General features: G+C 35.1%; 1 protein-coding gene across 1 annotated transcript; it reads left to right on the top strand.

Annotated features, from left to right (window-relative positions):
* The first annotated feature begins 294 nt into the window (after window positions 1-294).
* Window positions 295-18731, top strand: LOC117338609. The gene is made up of 10 exons (XM_033899967.1): window positions 295-393; window positions 765-893; window positions 10542-10593; window positions 11999-12084; window positions 13216-13359; window positions 13973-14059; window positions 16141-16212; window positions 17520-17640; window positions 17802-17954; window positions 18637-18731. The coding sequence occupies exons 1-10, from the start codon at window positions 295-297 to the stop codon at window positions 18729-18731; spliced, it is 1038 nt and encodes a 345-aa protein (XP_033755858.1).
* The last annotated feature ends 6958 nt before the right edge of the window (window positions 18732-25689 follow it).

The raw sequence follows: 25689 nt of genomic DNA, 5'->3' as shown, positions 1-25689 counted from the left end.
AGTATATCAATAATCTTTTACAAGCATTAAAGAAATGGGGAAAGAACTATACTCAGCTATTGTAAAGTTGTCAGCTGATATGTATATATATAGAATAGAAATACCAGGGCCAGATGAAGACATTTCATCTGATAAAAATGTAACTGTCTGACTATAAAATCCAATTTTAAATCTCTTATAATATGACCTCAGACCCTGACGTTTCTCAGGGCCTTTGGCCCTTTGATTTACCTGAGTCGACCTGTCCTTACCACATTTGCAGTCCTTTGTATGCCAGTTTACCACAAGTACAACATGGCGTTGGCTAATATACTTCTGAGAGCAATGTGGTATCAGATCAACACTGGACACCATGCATTGAAAGGATTTCCATGGCAACCATTGTTTCCTAAAGTAAATATTTTGAACACTGGTGAAAATAAACACTAATGGGAATCTTCTTTCTCGCTTATCACTCATATGCAGAGGTAAAATAATGTATATATACCAGGTGGTAGTATCTTAGTTCTGTCCAATATAATTTACCCCATCAGTTAAACCAAGCTTGCGTATGCGCTTTTCAAGTGCAATCCAAAACCTTTTACTTTATAAAAGTAAGGCTTGTGGTAAACTACAATTTCCATTTGAAAATTATCGAAATCATCAAAAGGGTTGTACATATTAATTAATATCTACTGTCCTCTATATACATCTCGGTAATTTCGTTTCTCCAAATATCTGAACTACGCCTCCCTCAGTACTTTCAGTACTTTGATTTATTGCAGGACCTGATCAAATCAGCATTAACAAATGTTTGGTCTGCTATCAGAAATGCGTGTGCTAAACAACTGGTTCACATTGTGGGGTATTTCAAGGTGGGAGATCAGGAGTTACTCTTCAACAGTTTAGTGAAGGTTGGTTTGTTACTACGATGTCTGTGTGTTTGGTTTGTTACTACGATGTCTGTGTGTTTGGTTTGTTACTACGATGTCTGTACGTCTGGTTCGTTACTACGATGTCTGTACGTCTGGTTCGTTACTACGATGTCTGTGTGTTTGGTTTGTTACTACGATGTCTGTGTGTTTGGTTTGTTACTACGATGTCTGTGTGTTTGGTTTGTTACTACGATGTCTGTGTGTTTGGTTTGTTACTACGATGTCTGTGTGTCGGGTTTGTTACTACGATGTCTGTGTGTTTGGTTTGTTACTACGATGTCTGTGTGTTTGGTTTGTTACTACGATGTCTGTGTGTTTGGTTTGTTACTACGATGTCTGTGTGTTTGGTTTGTTACTACGATGTCTGTGTGTTTGGTTTGTTACTACGATGTCTGTGTTTGGTTTGTTACTACGATGTCTGTATGTTTGGTTTGTTACTACGATGTCTGTGTGTTTAGTTTGTTACTACGATGTCTGTGTGTTTGGTTTGTTATTACAATGTCTGTGTTTGGTTTGTTACTACGATGTCTGTGTTTGGTTTGTCACTACGATGTCTGTGTGTTTGGTTTGTTACTACGATGTCTGTGTGTTTGGTTTGTTATTACAATGTCTGTGTGTTTGGTTTGTTACTATGTTGTCTGTGTGTTTGGTTTGTTACTACGATGTCTGTGTGTTTGGTTTGTTACTATGTTGTCTGTGTGTTTGGTTTGTTACTACGATGTCTGTGTGTTTGGTTTGTTATTACAATGTCTGTGTGTTTGGTTTGTCACTACGATGTCTGTGTGTTTGGTTTGTCACTACGATGTCTGTGTGTTTGGTTTGTTACTACGATGTCTGTGTGTTTGGATTGTTATTACAATGTCTGTGTGTTTGGTTTGTTACTACGATGTCTGTGTGTTTGGTTTGTTACTACGATGTCTGTGTGCTTGGGATGTTACTACGATGTGTGTGTGTGTTTGGTTTGTTACTACGATGTCTGTGTTTGGTTTGTTACTATGTTGTCTGTGTGTTTGGTTTGTTACTACGATGTCTGTGTGTTTGGTTTGTTATTACAATGTCTGTGTGTTTGGTTTGTTACTACGATGTCTGTGTGTTTGGTTTGTTACTACGATGTCTGTGTTTGGTTTGTTATTACAATGTCTGTTTGGTTTGTTACTACGATGTCTGTGTGTTTGGTTTGTTACTACGATGTCTGTGTGTTTGGTTTGTTACTACGTTGTCTGTGTGTTTGGTTTGTTACTACGATGTGTGTGTGTTTGGTTTGTTATTACAATGTCTGTGTGTTTGGTTTGTTATTACAATGTCTGTGTGTTTGGTTTGTTACTACGATGTCTGTGTGTTTGGTTTGTTACTACGATGTCTGTGTGCTTGGGATGTTACTACGATGTGTGTGTGTGTTTGGTTTGTTACTACGATGTCTGTGTTTGGTTTGTTACTATGTTGTCTGTGTGTTTGGTTTGTTACTACGATGTCTGTGTGTTTGGTTTGTTATTACAATGTCTGTGTCTTTGGTTTGTTACTACGATGTCTGTGTGTTTGGATTGTTATTACAATGTCTGTGTGTTTGGTTTGTCACTACGATGTCTGTGTGTTTGGTTTGTTACTACGATGTCTGTGTGTTTGGTTTGTTATTACAATGTCTGTGTGTTTGGTTTGTTACTATGTTGTCTGTGTGTTTGGTTTGTTACTACGATGTCTGTGTGTTTGGTTTGTTACTATGTTGTCTGTGTGTTTGGTTTGTTACTACGATGTCTGTGTGTTTGGTTTGTTATTACAATGTCTGTGTGTTTGGTTTGTCACTACGATGTCTGTGTGTTTGGTTTGTCACTACGATGTCTGTGTGTTTGGTTTGTCACTACGATGTCTGTGTGTTTGGATTGTTATTACAATGTCTGTGTGTTTGGTTTGTTACTACGATGTCTGTGTGCTTGGGATGTTACTACGATGTGTGTGTGTGTTTGGTTTGTTACTACGATGTCTGTGTTTGGTTTGTTACTATGTTGTCTGTGTGTTTGGTTTGTTACTACGATGTCTGTGTGTTTGGTTTGTTATTACAATGTCTGTGTGTTTGGTTTGTTACTACGATGTCTGTGTGTTTGGTTTGTTACTACGATGTCTGTGTTTGGTTTGTTATTACAATGTCTGTTTGGTTTGTTACTACGATGTCTGTGTGTTTGGTTTGTTACTACGATGTCTGTGTGTTTGGTTTGTTACTACGTTGTCTGTGTGTTTGGTTTGTTACTACGATGTGTGTGTGTTTGGTTTGTTATTACAATGTCTGTGTGTTTGGTTTGTTATTACAATGTCTGTGTGTTTGGTTTGTTACTACGATGTCTGTGTGTTTGGTTTGTTACTACGATGTCTGTGTGCTTGGGATGTTACTACGATGTGTGTGTGTGTTTGGTTTGTTACTACGATGTCTGTGTTTGGTTTGTTACTATGTTGTCTGTGTGTTTGGTTTGTTACTACGATGTCTGTGTGTTTGGTTTGTTATTACAATGTCTGTGTCTTTGGTTTGTTACTACGATGTCTGTGTGTTTGGATTGTTATTACAATGTCTGTGTGTTTGGTTTGTTACTACGATGTCTGTGTGTTTGGTTTGTTATTACAATGTCTGTGTGTTTAGTTTGTACTACGATGTCTGTGTGTTTGGTTTGTTACTACGATGTCTGTGTTTGGTTTGTTACTACGATGTCTGTGTGTTTGGTTTGTTACTACGATGTCTGTGTGTTTGGTTTGTTACTACGATGTCTGTGTGTTTGGTTTGTTACTACGATGTCTGTGTGTTTGGTTTGTTACTATGTTGTCTGTGTTTGGTTTGTTACTACGATGTCTGTGTTTGGTTTGTTATTACAATGTCTGTGTGTTTGGTTTGTTACTACGATGTCTGTGTGTTTGGTTTGTACTACGATGTGTGTGTTTGGTTTGTTACTACGATGTCTGTGTGTTTGGTTTGTTACTACGATGTCTGTGTTTGGTTTGTTACTACGATGTCTGTGTTTGGTTTGTTACTACGATGTCTGTGTGTTTGGGATGTTACTACGATGTGTGTGTGTTTGGTTTGTTACTACGATGTCTGTGTGTTTGGTTTGTTACTACGATGTCTCTGTTTGGTTTGTTACTATGTTGTCTGTGTGTTTGGTTTGTTACTACGATGTCTGTGTGTTTGGTTTGTTATTACAATGTCTGTGTGTTTGGTTTGTTACTACGATGTCTGTGTTTGGTTTGTCACTACGATGTCTGTGTGTTTGGTTTGTTACTACGATGTCTGTGTGTTTGGTTTGTTATTACAAAGTCTGTGTGTTTGGTTTGTTACTACGATGTCTGTGTTTGGTTTGTTACTACGATGTCTGTGTTTGGTTTGTTACTATGTTGTCTGTTTGTTTGGTTTATTACTACGATGTCTGTGTGTTTGGTTTGTTACTACGATGTCTTTGTGTTTGGTTTGTTACTACGATGTCTGTGTGTTTGGTTTGTTACTATGTTGTCTGTGTGTTTGGTTTGTTACTACGATGTCTGTGTTTGGTTTGTTACTACGATGTCTGTGTGTTTGGTTTGTTATTACAATGTCTGTGTGTTTGGTTTGTTACTACGATGTCTGTGTGTTTGGTTTGTTACTACGATGTCTGTGTTTGGTTTGTTACTACGATGTCTGTGTTTGGTTTGTTAGCCCACCATCATCAGATGGTGGGCTATTCAAATCGCCCTGCGTCCGTGGTCCGTCGTCCGTCCCTCCGTCCGTCCGTCCGTCCCTCCGTCCGTCCGTCCGTCCGTAAACAATTCTTGTTATTGCTAATCCTCTGAAAGTACTGAAGGGATCTTTCTCAAATTTCATATGTGGGTTCCCCTTGGTGCCTAGTTATGCATATTGCATTTTGAGACCAATCGGAAAACAACATGGCCGACAGGCAGCCATCTTGGATTTTGACAATTGAAGTTTGTTATCGCTATTTCTGAGAAAGTACTGAAGGGATCTTTCTCAGATTTCATATGTAGGCTCCCCTTGGTGCCTAGTTATGCATATTGCATTTTGAGACCAATCGGAAAACAACATGGCCGACAGGCAGCCATCTTGGATTTTGACAATTGAAGTTTGTTATCGCTATTTCTGAGAAAGTACTGAAGGGATCTTTCTCAAATTTCATATGTAGGCTCCCCTTGGTGCCTAGTTATGCATATTGCATTTTGAGACCAATCGGAAAACAACATGGCCGACAGGCAGCCATCTTGGATTTTGACAATTGAAGTTTGTTATCGCTATTTCTGAGAAAGTACTGAAGGGATCTTTCTGAAATTCCATATGTAGGCTTCCCTTGGTGCCTAGTTATGCATATTGCATTTTGAGACCAATCGGAAGACAACATGGCCGACAGGCAGCCATCTTGGATTTTGATAATTGAAGTTTGTTATCGCTATTTCTGAGAAAGTACTGAAGGGATCTTTCTCAGATTTCATATGTAGGCTCCCCTTGGTACTTAGTTATGCATATTGCATTTTGAGACAAATCGGAAGACAACATGGCCGACAGGCAGCCATCTTGGATTTTGATAATTGAAGTTTGTTATCGCTATTTCTGAGAAAGTACTGAAGGGATCTTTCTCAGATTTCATATGTAGGCTCCCCTTGGTACTTAGTTATGCATATTGCATTTTGAGACCAATCGGAAGACAACATGGCCGACAGGCAGCCATCTTGGATTTTGATAATTCAAGTTTGTTATCGCTATTTCTGAGAAAGAACTGAAGGGATCTTTCTCAAATTTCATATGTAGATTCCCCTTGGTGCCTAGTTATGCATATTGCATTTTGAGACCAATCGAAAGACAACATGGCCGACAGGCAGCCATCTTGGATTTTGATAATTGAAGATTGTTATCGCTATTTCTGAGAAAGTACTGAAGGGATCTTTCTCAGATTTCATATGTAGGCTCCCCTTGGTACTTAGTTATGCATATTGCATTTTGAGACCAATCGGAAGACAACATGGCCGACAGGCAGCCATCTTGGATTTTGACAATTGAAGTTTGTTATCGCTATTTCTGAGAAAGTACTGAAGGGATCTTTCTCAAATTTCATATGTAGATTCCCCTTGGTGCCTAGTTATGCATATTGCATTTTGAGACCAATCGGAAGACAACATGGCCGACAGGCAGCCATCTTGGATTTTGACAATTGAAGATTGTTATCGCTATTTCTGAGAAAGTACTGAAGGGATCTTGCTCAAATTTCATATGTAGGTTCCCCTTGGTGCCTAGTTATGCATATTGCATTTTGAGACCTATCGGGGGGAAAACAACATGGCCGACAGGCAGCCATCTTGGATTTTGACAATTGAAGTTTGTTATCGCTATTTCTCAGAAATTGCTGAAGGGATCTTTCTGAAATTTCATTTGTAGGTTGCCCTCTGTGCTTAGTTATGCATATTGGATTTTGAGACCAGTCAGAAAACAACCTGCCCGACAGGCAGCCATCTTGTATTTTGACAATTGAAGTTTGTTATCGCTATTTTACAGAAGGTACTGAAGGGATCTTTCTGAAATTTCATATGTAGGTTCCCCTTGGTCCCTGGTGTTGCATTTTGGGACCAATCCGAAAACAACAGACAGCCATTATCGCCAAATCTTAAATTTTATATATAGGTTACCCTTGTTTGAAAAGTACTAGAGGGCTGTTTCTGAATTTACACAGATTAGTAAGACTTAGAGGAAGAGAAAAGTAGAGAAAAGATCAATCTGACATGGAACCTATAAAGATCATTCAATGGTGGGCGCCAAGATCCCTCTGGGATCTCTTGTTACTACGATGTCTGTGTTTGGTTTGTTACTACGATGTCTGTGTGTTTGGTTTGTTACTACGATGTCTGTGTGTGTGGTTTGTTACTACGATGTCTGTGTGTTTGGTTTGTTACTATGTTGTCTGTGTGTTTGGTTTGTTACTACGATGTCTGTGTTTGGTTTGTTACTACGATGTCTGTGTGTTTGGTTTGTTACTACGATGTCTGTGTGTTTGGTTTGTTACTACGATGTCTGTGTGTTTGGTTTGTTACTACGATGTCTGTGTTTGGTTTGTTACTGCGATGTCTGTGTGTTTGGTTTGTTACTATGATGTCTGTGTTTGGTTTGTTACTACGATGTCTGTGTGTTTGGTTTGTTACTGCGATGTCTGTGTGTTTGGTTTGTACTACGATGTCTGTGTGTTTGGTTTGGTACTATGATGTCTGTGTTTGGTTTGGTACTATGATGTCTGTGTTTGGTTTGGTACTACGATGTCTGTGTGTTTGGTTTGTCACTACGATGTCTGTGTTTAGTGTGTTATTACGATGTCTGTGTGTGTAAGATATATGACCCAGTATAAGATACTGTGATTTATTTACCAATGGAGGGGGATTTAGAAACAGTATCAATGTCATTAAAGTAGCAGGTCTTAAAAATTGTTTTTAAAATGGATCTATACTCAGTTATTCACTGTGAATGATGTATTGCATGTATGAAGTGACAGACTGGTATTATAGTAAACCTTTATGTTAATGTAATATAGTAATCTAATGACCTTTATGTTTTGGTAATATACATATAGTAATCTAATGACCTTTATGTTAATGTAATATAGTAATCTAATGACCTTTATGTCTAGGTAATATAGTAATCTAATGACCTGTATGTTAATGTAATATAGTAATCTAATGACCTGTATGTTTAGGTAATATAGTAATCTAATGATCCTCATGTTAATGTAATATAGTAATCTAAAATATGACCTTTATGTTTAGGTAATATAGTAATCTAATGACCTTTATGTTTAGGTAATATAGTAATCTAATGACCTTTATGTTTAGGTAATATAGTAATCTAAAATATGACCTTTATGTTTAGGTAATATAGTATTCTAATGACCTTTATGTTTAGGTAATATATTAATCTAATGACCTTTATGTTTAGGTAATATAGTAATCTAATGACCTTTATGTTTAGGTAATATAGTAATCTAATGACCTTTATGTTTAGGTAATATAGTAATCTAAAATATGACCTTTATGTTTAGGTAATATAGTATTCTAATGACCTTTATGTTTAGGTAATATATTAATCTAATGACCTTTATGTTTAGGTAATATAGTAATCTAATAACCTTCATGTTTAGGTATTATAGTAATCTAATGACCTTCATGTTTAGGTAATATAGTAATCTAATGACCTTTATGTTTAGGTAATATAGTAATCTAATGACCTTTATGTTAATGTAATATAGTAATCTAACGACCTTTATGTTTAGGTAATATAGTAATCTAATGACCTTTATGTCTAGGTAATATAGTAATCTAATGACGTTTATGTTTAGGTAATATAGTAATCTAATGACCTTTATGTCTAGGTAATATAGTAATCTAATGACCTTTATGTCTAGGTAATATATAGTAATCTAATGACCTTTATGTTTAGGTAATATAGTAATCTAATGACCTTTATGTTAATGTAATATAGTAATCTAATGACGTTTATGTTTAGGTAATATAGTAATCTAATGACCTTTATGTCTAGGTAATATAGTAATCTTATGACGTTTATGTTATAGTAATATAGTAATCTAATTACCTTTATGTCTAGGTTATATAGTAATCTAATGACGTTTATGTTATAGTAATATAGTAATCTAATTACCTTTATGTTTAGGTATTATAGTAATCTAATGACCTTTATGTTTAGGTAATATAGTAATCTAATGACCTTTATGTTAATGTAATATAGTAATCTAATGACCTTTATGTTAATGTAATATAGTAATCTAATGACCTTATGTTAATGTAATATAGTAATCTAATGACCTTTATGTTTAGGTAATATAGTAATCTAATGACCTTTATGTTTAGGTAATATAGTAATCTAATGACCTTTATGTTAATGTAATATAGTAATCTAATGACCTTTATGTTTAGGTAATATAGTAATCTAATGACCTTTATGTTAATGTAATATAGTAATCTAATGACCTTTATGTTAATGTAATATAGTAATCTAATGACCTTTATGTTTAGGTAATATAGTAATCTAATGACCTTTATGTGTAGGTAATATAGTAATCTAATGACCTTTATGTCTAGGTAATATAGTAATCTAATGACCTGTATGTTAATGTAATATAGTAATCTAATGACCTGTATGTTTAGGTAATATAGTAATCTAATGATCCTCATGTTAATGTAATATAGTAATCTAAAATATGACCTTTATGTTTAGGTAATATAGTAATCTAATGACCTTTATGTTTAGGTAATATAGTAATCTAATGACCTTTATGTTTAGGTAATATAGTAATCTAAAATATGACCTTTATGTTTAGGTAATATAGTATTCTAATGACCTTTATGTTTAGGTAATATATTAATCTAATGACCTTTATGTTTAGGTAATATAGTAATCTAATAACCTTCATGTTTAGGTATTATAGTAATCTAATGACCTTCATGTTTAGGTAATATAGTAATCTAATGACCTTTATGTTTAGGTAATATAGTAATCTAATGACCTTTATGTTAATGTAATATAGTAATCTAACGACCTTTATGTTTAGGTAATATAGTAATCTAATGACCTTTATGTCTAGGTAATATAGTAATCTAATGACGTTTATGTTTAGGTAATATAGTAATCTAATGACCTTTATGTCTAGGTAATATAGTAATCTAATGACCTTTATGTCTAGGTAATATATAGTAATCTAATGACCTTTATGTTTAGGTAATATAGTAATCTAATGACCTTTATGTTAATGTAATATAGTAATCTAATGACGTTTATGTTTAGGTAATATAGTAATCTAATGACCTTTATGTCTAGGTAATATAGTAATCTAATGACGTTTATGTTATAGTAATATAGTAATCTAATTACCTTTATGTCTAGGTTATATAGTAATCTAATGACGTTTATGTTATAGTAATATAGTAATCTAATTACCTTTATGTTTAGGTATTATAGTAATCTAATGACCTTTATGTTTAGGTAATATAGTAATCTAATGACCTTTATGTTAATGTAATATAGTAATCTAATGACCTTTATGTTAATGTAATATAGTAATCTAATGACCTTATGTTAATGTAATATAGTAATCTAATGACCTTTATGTTTAGGTAATATAGTAATCTAATGACCTTTATGTTTAGGTAATATAGTAATCTAATGACCTTTATGTTAATGTAATATAGTAATCTAATGACCTTTATGTTTAGGTAATATAGTAATCTAATGACCTTTATGTGTAGGTAATATAGTAATCTAATGACCTTTATGTCTAGGTAATATAGTAATCTAATGACCTTCATGTCTGGGTAATATAGTAATCTAATGACCTGTATGTTAATGTAATATAGTAATCTAACGACCTTTATGTTTAGGTAATATAGTAATCTAATGACCTTTATGTCTAGGTAATATAGTAATCTAATGACGTTTATGTTTAGGTAATATAGTAATCTAATGACCTTTATGTGTAGGTAATATAGTAATCTAATGACCTTTATGTCTAGGTAATATAGTAATCTAATGACCTTCATGTCTGGGTAATATAGTAATCTAATGACGTTTATGTTAATGTAATGTAGTAATCTTTATGTTTATGTCAATTTCAGATTTGCAAGTGTGATAAAAGTACATGGCAAGCCAAAGAGGGTGCTATTATGGGTATTGTTTATTATTTCAACTGATTTATTAATATAGATATACTTACTGTGGAACTTCGTTAACTCGAACTCGGAAAACTTGAATACCCCGCTTAACTGAAAGTACTTTTCAGTCCTGACCGAATTTTCTCTTTATCCTAGTAAAAAAACTCGGAAAACTTGAATTCAGAAAACTCGAAAAACTTGGATAATGCAAAGTGAAAATTTGGTTCCAACAATAAAAATCCTAATTGAAATGATCGAATAACTCGAAGTATTGTTTATGAGTCTAACAACGATCAATGGTAAATGCCGACATTTTTTCAACATCAAACTTCCGATTGTAATACTGAAGATGTCGGCACTAGAAACCTACCGAATAGTATATGCTATCAAAGTAAGTGTTTGATAAATTAATTAAACAAATTAATTGTCTGTGGAATCTTATTACAACAACTCTCGGTGATAAAAAGTACTGCTTTACTTACATCAGACGGTCACCGATAATAATACACACCACAGTCAACAATTCATCTACCCACTTGCTCAAGCGGAACTAATCTCTGACACACTGGTACTCAGCTGATGTTTGTACAGGTGTAGATAGAAACAGTCACCGCTGCCTATTAAATCTTTAAATAGCGTAATTACTTCTGAGGTGTTCAGAGTATGACTGTATAAACTGTCACTGCTGTCTATTAAATCGGATAACATGCCAACTCAGTAGCAGTAACATTTTATACGCACATGCGCAGCCCAACTTCCTGTGCTAATACACATGGAAATGACATGGTTATCGGTAAACATAAGTAGGCCTATTATAATTTGTGTTAAATCTAAATCGGTTATTTGATATGACGTTAATAAATTGTTATTCGGTTGATTTCCATTTTATCATTATTCCTTTTGGAAACAAGACATGAACATTATACTGTTGTTGAAGTAACTAAGTGAAAGAAACTATCGTCACTGTATATCGGCAAATCTACACCAAACTACGAGAAACAGAAGGAAATATTACATATACATCTACATGTTTGACCAGTCTTTACACTGAACTGATGAGTGACAGAGCAGAGTTATAATGATTATATAATGTTGACAAATATTGATTAAACTTTGCACCAAAAATGACAACTTGCTTAATTCAAACACTCAGATAACTCAAAGTTTTCTCGTGGTCCCGTCGAGTTTGAGTTAACGAAGTTCCACTGTATATTGTTTTCCTATCATATAAGTTACTTAAAAAGGAACTTATTGGTGTAATCAGTAAGAAGTTATCTTTTAAATTTGTTTTCTCTTTGTATCCTGTAAATATGACGTGTTATATTGCACAGAAATCTAGCAAACAGCAATAAAATAAAATTTAAGATACATAGGACAAGCAGCATGATAATGAAATATACATATAAGATGTTGCCTTGTAGGTATCAACGCTATGATTCTTCAATGCAAGGATGGGACAAGTTCTCGCTCACAGACCCCCCAGTTTGTACTGGAGTCCGACTCTCAGGTGACTACACTGTTAACCAGTATTATGTACTTTGGGGGAGGAGGGGGGAGAAGGGTAAGAGCCAGTAGTTATATATAGAGGAAAATGATGTCACTGCCTGGGTTTTAAGATTCTCATTTGTACAGAGGATAATCTCTTAGTAATTAGTTAAAGTGACTATAGACAGAATATAATTAGTTATAGTGACTATAGACAGAATATTATATAGACTATAGGTGCAATATTATATAGACTATACACACAATATTATAAAGACTATACACAGAATATTATATAGACTATACACAGAATATTATATAGACTATAAACAGAATATTATATAGACTATACACAATATTATATAGACTATACATAGAATATTATATAGACTATAAACAGAATATTATAAAGACTATACACACAATATTATATAGACTATAAACAGAATATTATAAAGACTATATACAGAATATTATATAGACTATACACAATATTATATAGACTATACATAGAATATTATATAGACTATACACAGAATATTATTTAGACTATACACAGAATATTATATAGACTATACACAGAATATTATATAGACTATACACAGAATATTATATAGACTATACACAGAATATTATATAGACTATAAACAGAATATTATATAGACTATAAATAGAATATTATATAGACTATAAATAGAATATTTTATAGACTATACACAGAATATTATATAGACAATACACAATATTATATAGACTATACACAATTTTATATAGACTATACACAATATTATATAGGCTATACACACAATATTATATAGACTATAGGTGCAATATTATATAGACTATACACAGAATATTATATAGACTATACACACAATATTATATAGACTATACACAATATTATATAGACTATACACAGAATATTATATAGACTATACACAGAATATTATTTAGACTATACACAGAATATTATATAGGCTATACACAATATTATATAGACTATACACAGAATGTCAGACATGTATATCATTGGCTAGATCATTGAAATCTGTTAATTGATGTATGGAAGTGATAGTTTTTGTTGACTGTTTTCACTCTTGTTACATTTTCTAGTACAACAAGCAGTACAAGATTTTGTTGATTGTATTTCCAGATTTGTGGACAACCCACATCGCCAGGTTTTATATCTAGACAGATACATGCAGTGGTGTTTACCTTGCTGTCAAACCCACAACTGACCATCAGAGAGAATGCAGCCAAAGCTTTGTCAGCATTCATTTCCTGTTCTGATGCCAAGGTACGCTTATATAGAAAAACGTCATCAAACATTTGGAAATCTTGGATCTCTTATCACCATGACTTTGTCATTTGCACAATGAACTAAAACAAGCCATTAATCATTGATTAAATCAATATGATTAACTAGTTTGAGTTCCTGATTTGTGATCATTCTGTTGTGTTCTGCATTGGCTAAATTTGTTGTAGTACAGTGGACAGACATGTGTATGTGTACAATACTGTTTGTTTCTGAATGATATTATTATTCTATAAATTTTAGTCCCATCTGTATCCTGATTAGTGTTAACTAGACAGCTTGTGAGAATTTTAGTCCCATCTGTACCTGGTTAGTGTTAACTAGACAACTTGTGAGAATTTTAGTCCCATCTGTATCCTGATTAGTGTTAACTAGACAACTTGTGAGAATTTTAGTCCCATCTGTATCCTGATTAGTGTTAACTAGACAACTTGTGAGAATTTTAGTCCCATCTGTACCCTGATTAGTGTTAACTAGACAACTTGTGAGAATTTTAGTCCCATCTGTATCCTGGTTAGTGTTAACTAGACAGCTTGTGAGAATTTGATCTTTGTTACAGACATTACAATGTTTTCAATAATTTCTAATATTTCAGGAAGCACTGTCAACATTAGAAAAGGTTATTTCTGTTTTGTGGAGCGAGGTTAACAAAAGCCAAGCAGAAAAACATCATAGGAATGTGGTAAGATTTGTGCATGGTTTTATTGGTGAAACAATGCAGCTTTTTAGCCCACCATCATCAGATGGTGGGCTATTCAAATCGCCCTGCGTCCGTGGTCCGTCGTCCATCCGTCCGTCCGTCCGTCCGTCCGTCCGTCCGTAAACAATTCTTGTTATCGCTAATCCTCAGAAAGTACTGAAGGGATCTTTCTCAAATTTCATATGTGAGTTCCCCTTGGTGCCTAGTTATGCATATTGCATTTTGAGACCAATTGGAAAACAACATGGCCGACAGGCAGCCATCTTGGATTTTGACAATTGAAGTTTGTTATCGCTATTTCTGAGAAAGTACTGAAGGGATCTTTCTCAAATTTCATATGTAGGCTCCCCTTGGTGCCTAGTTATGCATATTACATTTTGAGACCTATCGGAAAACAACATGGCCGACAGGCAGCCATCTTAGATTTTGACAATTGAAGTTTGTTATCGCTATTTCTGAGAAAGTACTGAAGGGATCTTTCTCAAATTTCATATGTTGGCTCCCCTTGGTGCCTAGTTATGCATATTGCATTTTGAGACCAATCGGAAAACAACATGGCCGACAGGCAGCCATCTTGAATTTTGATAATTGAAGTTTGTTATCGCTATTTCTGAGAAAGTACTGAAGGGATCTTTCTCAAATTTCATATGTAGGCTCCCCTTGGTGCCTAGTTATGCATATTACATTTTGAGACCTATCGGAAAACAACATGGCCGACAGGCAGCCATCTTAGATTTTGACAATTGAAGTTTGTTATCGCTATTTCTGAGAAAGTACTGAAGGGATCTTTCTCAAATTTCATATGTTGGCTCCCCTTGGTGCCTAGTTATGCATATTGCATTTTGAGACCAATCGGAAAACAACATGGCCGACAGGCAGCCATCTTGAATTTTGATAATTGAAGTTTGTTATCGCTATTTCTGATAAAGTACTGAAGGGATCTTTCTCAAATTTCATATGTAGGCTCCCCTTGGTGCCTAGTTATGCATATTGCATTTTGAGACCAATCGGAAAACAACATGGCCGACAGGCAGCCATCTAAGATTTTGACAGTTGAAACTTGTTATTGCTATTTCTAAGAAAGTGCTGAAGGGATCTTTCTCAAATTTCATATGTAGGTTCCCCTCGGTGCCTAGTTATGCATATTGCATTTTGAGACCAATCGGAAAATAACATGGCCGACAGGCAGCCATCTTCGATTTTGACAATTGAAGTTTGTTATCGCTATTTTTCAGAAAGTACTGAAGGGATCTTTCTCGAACATTTTTGTAAGTTCCTCTTGGTCTGTAGTTCTGCATATTGCATCTTGGGACCAATAGGAAAACAACATGGACGACAGGCAGCCATCTTGGATTTTGACAATTGAAGTTATCGCTATTTATCAGAAATTGCTGAAGGGATCTTTCTGAAATTTCATTTGTAGGTTGCCCTCTGTGCCTAGTTATGCATATTGGATTTTGAGACCAGTCAGAAAACAACCTGCCCGACAGGCAGCCATCTTTTTTTTTGACAATTGAAGTTTGTTATCGCTATTTTACAGAAGGTACTGAAGGGATCTTTCTGAAATTTCATTTGTAGGTTGCCCTCTGTGCCTAGTTATGCATATTGGATTTTGAGACCAGTCAGAAAACAACCTGCCCGACAGGCAGCCATCTTTTATTTTGACAATTGAAGTTTGTTATCGCTATTTTACAGAAGGTACTGAAGGGATCTTTCTCAAATTTCCTATGTAGGTTCCCCTTGGTCCCTGGTGTTGCATTTTGGGACCAATCCGTAAACAACAGACAGCCATTATCGCTAAATCTTAAATTTTATATATAGGTTCCCCTTGTTTGAAAAGTACTAGAGGGCTGTTTCTGAATTTACACAGATTAGTAAGACTTAGAGGAAGGGAAAAGTAGAGAAAAGATCAATCTGACATAGAACCTATAAAGATCATTCAATGGTGGGCGCCAAGATCCCTCTGGGATCTCTTGTATTATCTTAGAATTATCTGTATATCTTGTCTTTTATCTCATTCTAATTTGGACTGATTTTGTCGAATTACCAATTGTATGTTTTAGCAATTACCGGTGAAGTTTCTGGATGCGTATGCTGCAGAAGGGATTTTAGATGTCTGTCTTTTCCTTGTAAAGGTATTCTCCATCTTTGATATTATGTGAAGTTTTATAGGAATGTAATGCTTAATACTGTATGTTGTAATTATTATTATGCCAAGTAGTGTTTACACAGTAAGCATTCTGTTCCATATTATTGTCTTATAACACGGAACAGGATTGCAGATTGAATAATACGCGGTAGTTTCACTGTGTCTATGTGAGCCATTTAATTGATGAGATGGTGAAGTTATTATCTATGTGAGCCCCACTCACATTTAATTGATGAGATGTTGAAGTTAATATCTATGTGAGCCCCCACTCACATTTAATTGATGAGATGTTGAAGTTAATATCTATGTGAGCCCCACTCACATTTAATTGATGAGATGTTGAAGTTAATATCTATGTGAGCCCCACTCACATTTAATTGATGAGATGTTGAAGTTAATATCTATGTGAGCCCCCACTCGCATTTAATTGATGAGATGGTGAAGTTATTATCTATGTGAGCCCCCACTCACATTTAATTGATGAGATGTTGAAGTTATAATCTATGTGAGCCCCCACTCACATTTAATTGATGAGATGTTGAAGTTAATATCTATGTGAGCCCCCACTCACATTTAATTGATGAGATGTTGAAGTTATTATCTATGTGAGCCCCCACTCACATTTAACTGATGAGATGGTGAAGTTATTATCTATGTGAGCCCCCACTCACATTTAATTGATGAGATGGTGAAGTTATTATCTATGTGAGCCCCCACTCACATTTAATTGATGAGATGTTGAAGTTATTATCTATGTGAGCCCCCACTCACATTTAATTGATGAGATGTTGAAGTTATTATCTATGTGAGCCCCCACTCACATTTAATTGATGAGATGGTGAAGTTATTATCTATGTGAGCCCCCACTCACATTTAATTGATGAGATGTTGAAGTTATTATCTATGTGAGCCCCCACTCACATTTAACTGATGAGATGTTGAAGTTATTATCTATGTGAGCCCCCACTCACATTTAATTAATGAGATGGTGAAGTTATTATCTATGTGAGCCCCCACTCACATTTAACTGATGAGATGGTGAAGTTATTATCTATGTGAGCCCCCACTCACATTTAATTAATGAGATGGTGAAGTTATTATCTATGTGAGCCCCCACTCACATTTAATTGATGAGATGGTGAAGTTATTATCTATGTGAGCCCCCACTCACATTTAATTAATGAGATGGTGAAGTTATTATCTATGTGAGCCCCCACTCACATTTAACTGATGAGATGGTGAAGTTATTACCTATGTGAGCCCCTAATCACTTTACTTTTATTGTTTTATCAGGTGCTGCCCCTGCCACACCTCCTTCCTCGCTGGCCTCGATACCTGTCCACATTTCTGTTGTACCTGTCCCATCCTGCTTCCACTGTTCGACAGGCTGCCAGCAACATATTCAAATATCTAGGTTTGACTTTCTGAAGTTATATTTCATAAGTATATTTGAGAGTGGTTTTTTTTTTTTTTAATTTTGAAACTGTACTGAGCTGTGACAAAACAGCCTGAAAATGAAAATGATTTCAGGAATAAAATTCAAATCTTAGTCTCAAAACAATCTTTTTCTTTCAGTTGCCAAAAGTAGTCACAGTGCTGTGCTGGTGAAACTAGTGCTTCAAGCTTTAACAGAAGGCTGGGAACCTAGTCTTGATGCTCTTGGTCGGGAGGAAAAATACAGTGACGTCTCAAGTCACTACACCCGGCCCTCAGTCTCGGAGGCCACAGGTTAGTTTCCTTGTCTTACTGAGGGAAAAATCCCCCAAAAATATACAACTACTGCATCCATCCCTCAGTTTGTAGACCGCAATTGAGTTCTTTTCCTTCTTTAGAAAATCCATGGATATCCAACCACTGTAATTTTCCAGTTTCAGAAACAAATTTTAAAAATCCTGGAGTTGGAAGAAGTTTGGAAAAATAATCTGAAAGAAAAATAATCACTCTAACTGGTTAGTTGTATCCTTTACACAGATCCAGGAATAACATGTGACAGTAAACCTGCTCAATTAATCACAAATGCCACATTTTACTTTCCATTGTAATACAGAGAGAAATGAAACAAAGCTTATTTATCTCCCTTGTAAAGACAATAGAACAAGCCATAGTTAAGTTATCTCCCTTGTAAGGACAATAAAAAATAAACCATGGTTTAGTTATCTCCCTTGTAAGAACAATAAAAATAAACCATAGTTCAGCTATCTCCCTTGTAAAACTGTTGCAGCTATTCCCCCCCCCCCCCCCCCCCCCCCCCCCCCCCCCCCCCCCCCCCCCCCCCCCCCCCCCCCCCAAGACATTCGTTGAGTTATCTCCCCTGAATAAGGAGGGCCAAGTTTCTCTTCAGCCTCTGTAACCCATTTCTTTGTTATTTTTACACACTTACAATTTTTCACATATATTTTTTTTTCTGCAGATGGCAGTATCCTTGAAACATGGGAGAGCAGAGAAGGAAGACTCTTTGCCTATGAGTTTATCATGAAGTTTTTGATAAAGAACCAGTCTAGCTAGCTAAGTTTTTATGTCAGCATTGGTGTCAGTGTTGGTTTGCAAATGTTAAGTTTTTTGTGCAAGGCATTAGTAAACTCCTTTATGATTGTACCAGGGTTCAAATATTTGGTTTGGGTGTTGCTGTGGGGGTTAACTATTATTATTTCATGGAGTCAAATATGTTTCATAAATGATGATTTCAATACTTTCTACAATAGTTAACAATACAAAGCCTAGATTTTGTTGTTAAAATACCAGTATACACTTACGGTATTGCAATATAGATTCCAGTTGGTGATGACATCCTCTAATACTAGTATGAAGTATATTGATATACAATGGGAGGCGAGCTTTACACCAATCACGGTACTCTTGTGTATGTGGTTTTTTTTTACTATAAATGTATGTGAACAGTTACATGTATATTTATTCTGCAACTCCACATTTTCTTTCAGAGAAGAAAGACAGAAACTGGACACAAATGGCAATGACTTCTTAGAGCATAGAAATACCCAGGTAAGATTTACTGTTCTTGATATTTTCTTAACTAGATCCTGGGCATATGCTATGGATCTGTTTTTGCTACTACTGTCAAGCCTGAAATAAGCGGTCACCCGAGGTACTGACAGAAATTGGCTGCTTAAGACAGGTGGCTGCTAAAACCAGGTTCACCAGAAACTCACAACAAGAAAGCAAAGTTTTCATAAATTTATTGCTTCTGAAAACAATCTCCAATTGCAGTTTGTTTGCTACATTTCACATAAAAATTGTCATGTTCAGCCTTGGTTTGCATGAGAGCGATTAATCCTGTAACGACTCAACAAGTGTGAAGGGTCCAAGTATTAAATTTATTGTAAACAAAACAAATCATGTGACTATCAATAATAAAATCTGGTAATGTGATCATCACGGCTGTTTACCTCTGGACACAATAGCCACTCAATACTGGATGATATAACGAAACTATGGCCAGATTTAAGTGACCACTGGCCACATTAGACAGGTGACTTATTTTTTGATGTATTTTGTACCTGCTATAATGTTGACTTTTGATGTGTTGTGTACCCTCTATAATGTTGACTTTTGATGTGTTGTGTACCCTCTATGATGTTGACTTTTGATGTGTTGTGTACCCTCTATGGTGTTGACTTTTAATGTGTTGTGTACCCTCTATGGTGTTGACTTTTAATGTGTTGTGTACTCTCTATAATGTTGACTTTTGATGTGTTGTGTACCCTCCATGATGTTGACTTTTGATGTGTTGTGTACCCTCCATGATGTTGACTTTTGATGTGTTGTGTACCCTCTATGATGTTAACTTTTGATGTGTTGTGTACCCTCTACAATGTTGACTTTTGATGTGTTGTGTACCCTCTATGATGTTGTATATGATGTGTTTTGAACCCTCTATGATGTTGAATTTGATGTGTTGTGTACTCTCTATAATGTTGACTTTTGATGTGTTGTGTACCCTCCATGATGTTGACTTTTGATGTGTTGTGTATCGTCTATAATGTTGACTTTTGATGTGTTGTGTATCATCTATAATGTTGACTTTTGATGTGTTGTGTACTCTCTATAATGTTGACTTTTGATGTGTTATGTACCCTCTATAATGTTGACTTTTGATGTGTTATGTACCCTCTATAATGTTGACTTTTGATGTGTTGTGTACCCTCTATGATGTTGTATATGATGTGTTTTGAACCCTCTATGATGTTGAATTTGATGTGTTGTGTACTCTCTATAATGTTGACTTTTGATGTGTTGTGTACCCTCCATGATGTTGACTTTTGATGTGTTGTGTATCGTCTATAATGTTGACTTTTGATGTGTTGTGTACTCTCTATAATGTTGACTTTTGATGTGTTGTGTATCATCTATAATGTTGACTTTTGATGTGTTGTGTATCGTCTATAATGTTGACTTTTGATGTGTTGTGTACCCTCCATGATGTTGACTTTTGATGTGTTGTGTATCATCTATAATGTTGACTTTTGATGTGTTGTGTACCCTCTATGATGTTGACTTTTGATGTGTTGTGTACCCTCTATGATGTTGACTTTTGATGTGTTGTGTACCCTCTATAATGTTGACTTTTGATGTGATATGTACCCTCTATGATGTTGACTTTTGATGTGTTGTGTACCCTCCATGATGTTGACTTTTAATGTGTTGTGTACCCTCTATAATGTTGACTTTTGATGTGTTGTGTACCCTCTATAATGTTGACTTTTGATGTGTTGTGTACCCTCTATAATGTTGACTTTTGATGTGTTGTGTACCCTCCATGATGTTGACTTTTGATGTGTTATGTACCCTCCATGATGTTGACTTTTGATGTGTTGTGTACCCTCCATGATGTTGACTTTTGATGTGTTGTGTACCCTCTATAATGTTGACTTTTGATGTGTTGTGTACCCTCTATAATGTTGACTTTTGATGTGTTATGTACCCTCTATGATGTTGACTTTTGATGTGTTGTGTACCCTCTATAATGTTGACTTTTGATGTGTTGTGTACCCTCTATAATGTTGACTTTTGATGTGTTATGTACCCTCTATGATGTTGACTTTTGATGTGTTGTGTACCCTCCATGATGTTGACTTTTAATGTGTTGTGTACCCTCTATAATGTTGACTTTTGATGTGTTGTGTACCCTCTATAATGTTGACTTTTGATGTGTTGTGTACCCTCTATAATGTTGACTTTTGATGTGTTGTGTACCCTCTATAATGTTGACTTTTGATGTGTTGTGTACCCTCTATAATGTTGACTTTTGATGTGTTGTGTACCCTCCATGATGTTGACTTTTGATGTGTTGTGTACCCTCTATAATGTTGACTTTTGATGTGTTGTGTACCCTCTATAATGTTGACTTTTGATGTGTTGTGTACCCTCCATGATGTTGACTTTTGATGTGTTATGTACCCTCCATGATGTTGACTTTTGATGTGTTGTGTACCCTCCATGATGTTGACTTTTGATGTGTTGTGTACCCTCTATAATGTTGACTTTTGATGTGTTGTGTACCCTCTATAATGTTGACTTTTGATGTGTTGTGTACCCTCTATGATGTTGACTTTTGATGTGTTGTGTACCCTCCATGATGTTGACTTTTGATGTGTTATGTACCCTCCATGATGTTGACTTTTGATGTGTTGTGTACCCTCCATGATGTTGACTTTTGATGTGTTGTGTACCCTCTATAATGTTGACTTTTGATGTGTTGTGTACCCTCTATAATGTTGACTTTTGATGTGTTATGTACCCTCTATGATGTTGACTTTTGATGTGTTGTGTACCCTCTATAATGTTGACTTTTGATGTGTTGTGTACCCTCTATAATGTTGACTTTTGATGTGTTATGTACCCTCTATGATGTTGACTTTTGATGTGTTGTGTACCCTCCATGATGTTGACTTTTAATGTGTTGTGTACCCTCTATAATGTTGACTTTTGATGTGTTGTGTACCCTCTATAATGTTGACTTTTGATGTGTTGTGTACCCTCTATAATGTTGACTTTTGATGTGTTGTGTACCCTCTATAATGTTGACTTTTGATGTGTTGTGTACCCTCTATAATGTTGACTTTTGATGTGTTGTGTACCCTCCATGATGTTGACTTTTGATGTGTTGTGTACCCTCTATAATGTTGACTTTTGATGTGTTGTGTACCCTCTATGATGTTGACTTTTGATGTGTTGTGTACCCTCTATAATGTTGACTTTTGATGTGTTGTGTACCCTCTATAATGTTGACTTTTGATGTGTTGTGTACCCTCTATAATGTTGACTTTTGATGTGTTGTGTATCATCTATAATGTTGACTTTTGATGTGTTGTGTACTCTCCATGATGTTGACTTTTGATGTGTTGTGTATCGTCTATAATGTTGACTTTTGATGTGTTGTGTACCCTCTATAATGTTGACTTTTGATGTGTTGTGTACCCTCTATAATGTTGACTTTTGATGTGTTGTGTACCCTCTATAATGTTGACTTTTGATGTGTTGTGTACCCTCTATGATGTTGACTTTTGATGTGTTGTGTATCGTCTATAATGTTGACTTTTGATGTGTTGTGTACCCTCTATGATGTTGAATTTGATGTGTTGTGTACTCTCTATAATGTTGACTTTTGATGTGTTGTGTACCCTCCATGATGTTGACTTTTGATGTGTTGTGTATCGTCTATAATTTTGACTTTTGATGTGTTGTGTATCGTCTATAATGTTGACTTTTGATGTGTTGTGTACCCTCTATAATGTTGACTTTTGATGTGTTGTGTACCCTCTATAATGTTGACTTTTGATGTGTTGTGTACCCTCTATGATGTTGACTTTTAATATGTTGTGTACCCTCTATGATGTTGTATATGATGTGTTGTGTACCCTCCATGATGTTGACTTTTGATGTGTTGTGTACCCTCTATGATGTTAACTTTTGATGTGTTGTGTACCCTCTACAATGTTGACTTTTGATGTGTTGTGTACCCTCTATGATGTTGTATATGATGTGTTTTGAACCCTCTATGATGTTGAATTTGATGTGTTGTGTACTCTCTATAATGTTGACTTTTGATGTGTTGTGTACCCTCCATGATGTTGACTTTTGATGTGTTGTGTATCGTCTATAATTTTGACTTTTGATGTGTTGTGTATCGTCTATAATGTTGACTTTTGATGTGTTGTGTACCCTCTATAATGTTGACTTTTGATGTGTTGTGTACCCTCTATAATGTTGACTTTTGATGTGTTATGTACCCTCCATGATGTTGACTTTTGATGTGTTGTGTATCATCTATAATGTTGACTTTTGATGTGTTGTGTACCCTCTATAATGTTGACTTTTGATGTGATATGTACCTTCTATGATGTTGACTTTTGATGTGTTGTGTACCCTCCATGATGTTGACTTTTAATGTGTTGTGTATCCTCTATAATGTTGACTTTTTATGTGTTGTGTACCCTCTATAATGTTGACTTTTGATGTGTTGTGTACCCTCTATAATGTTGACTTTTGATGTGTTGTGTACTCTCTATAATGTTGACTTTTGATGTGTTGTGTACCCTCTATAATGTTGACTTTTGATGTGTTGTGTACCCTCCATGATGTTGACTTTTAATGTGTTGTGTACCCTCTATAATGTTGACTTTTGATGTGTTATGTACCCTCTATAATGTTGACTTTTGATGTGTTGTGTACCCTCTATGATGTTGACTTTTGATGTGTTGTGTACCCTCCATGATGTTGACTTTTGATGTGTTATGTACCCTCTATGATGTTGACTTTTGATGTGTTGTGTACCCTCTATAATGTTGACTTTTGATGTGTTGTGTACTCTCTATAATGTTGACTTTTGATGTGTTGTGTACTCTCTATAATGTTGACTTTTGATGTGTTGTGTACCCTCTATAATGTTGACTTTTGATGTGTTGTGTACCCTCTATGATGTTGACTTTTGTTGTGTTGTGTACCCTCTATAATATTGACTTTTGATGTGTTGTGTACCCTCTATGATGTTGTATATGATGTGTTGTGTACCCTCCATGATGTTGACTTTTGATGTGTTGTGTACCCTCTATGATGTTAACTTTTGATGTGTTGTGTACCCTCTACAATGTTGACTTTTGATGTGTTGTGTACCCTCTATGATGTTGTATATGATGTGTTTTGAACCCTCTATGATGTTGAATTTGATGTGTTGTGTACCCTCTATGATGTTGATTTTTGATGTGTTGTGTACCCTCTATAATGTTGACTTTTGATGTGTTGTGTAGTCACCACTGAACCCTCAGGAGCCTGTGGAGGATTTACATGTCTCCCACTCAGAACAGTCCTTTGCTGTAAGTACAGTCACTAGTTTATTTGCCCTTTTTTCTTTAGGCATTATTGCTGATGATTATCCATGCATACTTAATTTGTACCACCCTAACACTAAGACAATTATTATGTAGCAGATGCTGCATCAGTACTATGCTTTTAGTTACAAATATCCAAACAAATAATAGTCAAGATGTACTAGTAAAACTACAATCAATGTTCCCTTTATAACGTTTATCACCTAAGATAAATAGTGATCACAATGTCTAGGATTATGGTTTGATCGGAATCGTCTGTCTAATTAAGCATAAATATACTACATCCTTCCCAGCAAATATTCGTATCTACACTGCATTAGCTGGCCAAGAATGTAGGCAAATAGTATATACACACACTGTGTATCATTTATAGTAATAGTATATGTGTGTATCATTTATAGACTAACAATATATGTGTGTATCATTTATAGACTACAGTATATGTGTGTATCATTTATAGACCAACAGTATATGTGTGTATCATTTATAGACTACAGTATATGTGTGTATCATTTATACTATAATGTATATGTGTGTATCATTTATAGCAAATCAGGAGAAAATACTGGAGAAAGGTAGATCAGAAAGAGTTCATCCTTGTTACTAAGGAGATGTTGTAGCCATAGTTACCACCCTAGCTTGTTATTTTTCCTCACTCCTGCCAGCCAAGGAATTGGCATGGAAGCCTCTCCGTGTTTGTTGTACAACTCAGGATTATCCCTGGCATGTTGTGGAAGGCCAATATGTTTTGTTTTCTAATTGGTAACAGTTCAAAAGTTATCAAGTGAAGCCTGTCACAAATGACCTTGACATACAAAACAAGGGAAATGACTTGCACAGGCAACTTCCTTAAATTTGAAAAGGAAGACTTTTGAATGCTTCTGTAGTTAGATGTAGCTCTTTTGTGTTTATACCACTATGATAGTTTATATATACACTAGTAAACAATGTGTTCTCTCTTTAACTACACAGACAGTTACTTGTTCAATGGGTCAATAATCTAAATCTAAGTTGTATAGTAAAGTATCATTATTGACACTATACAAATTTGAGCCTTCACTGTATATACTCAGTATAGTGGGTGAAACTCAATACTTTTTCAAAAAAGTGTCTTAGCT

This window comes from Pecten maximus, chromosome 11 (genome assembly GCF_902652985.1).
Source record: "Pecten maximus chromosome 11, xPecMax1.1, whole genome shotgun sequence".
Taxonomy (NCBI): Eukaryota; Metazoa; Mollusca; class Bivalvia; order Pectinida; family Pectinidae; genus Pecten; species Pecten maximus.
Note: the sequence above shows the minus strand (reverse complement) of the source record. Positions and strands in the feature narration are given on the sequence as shown.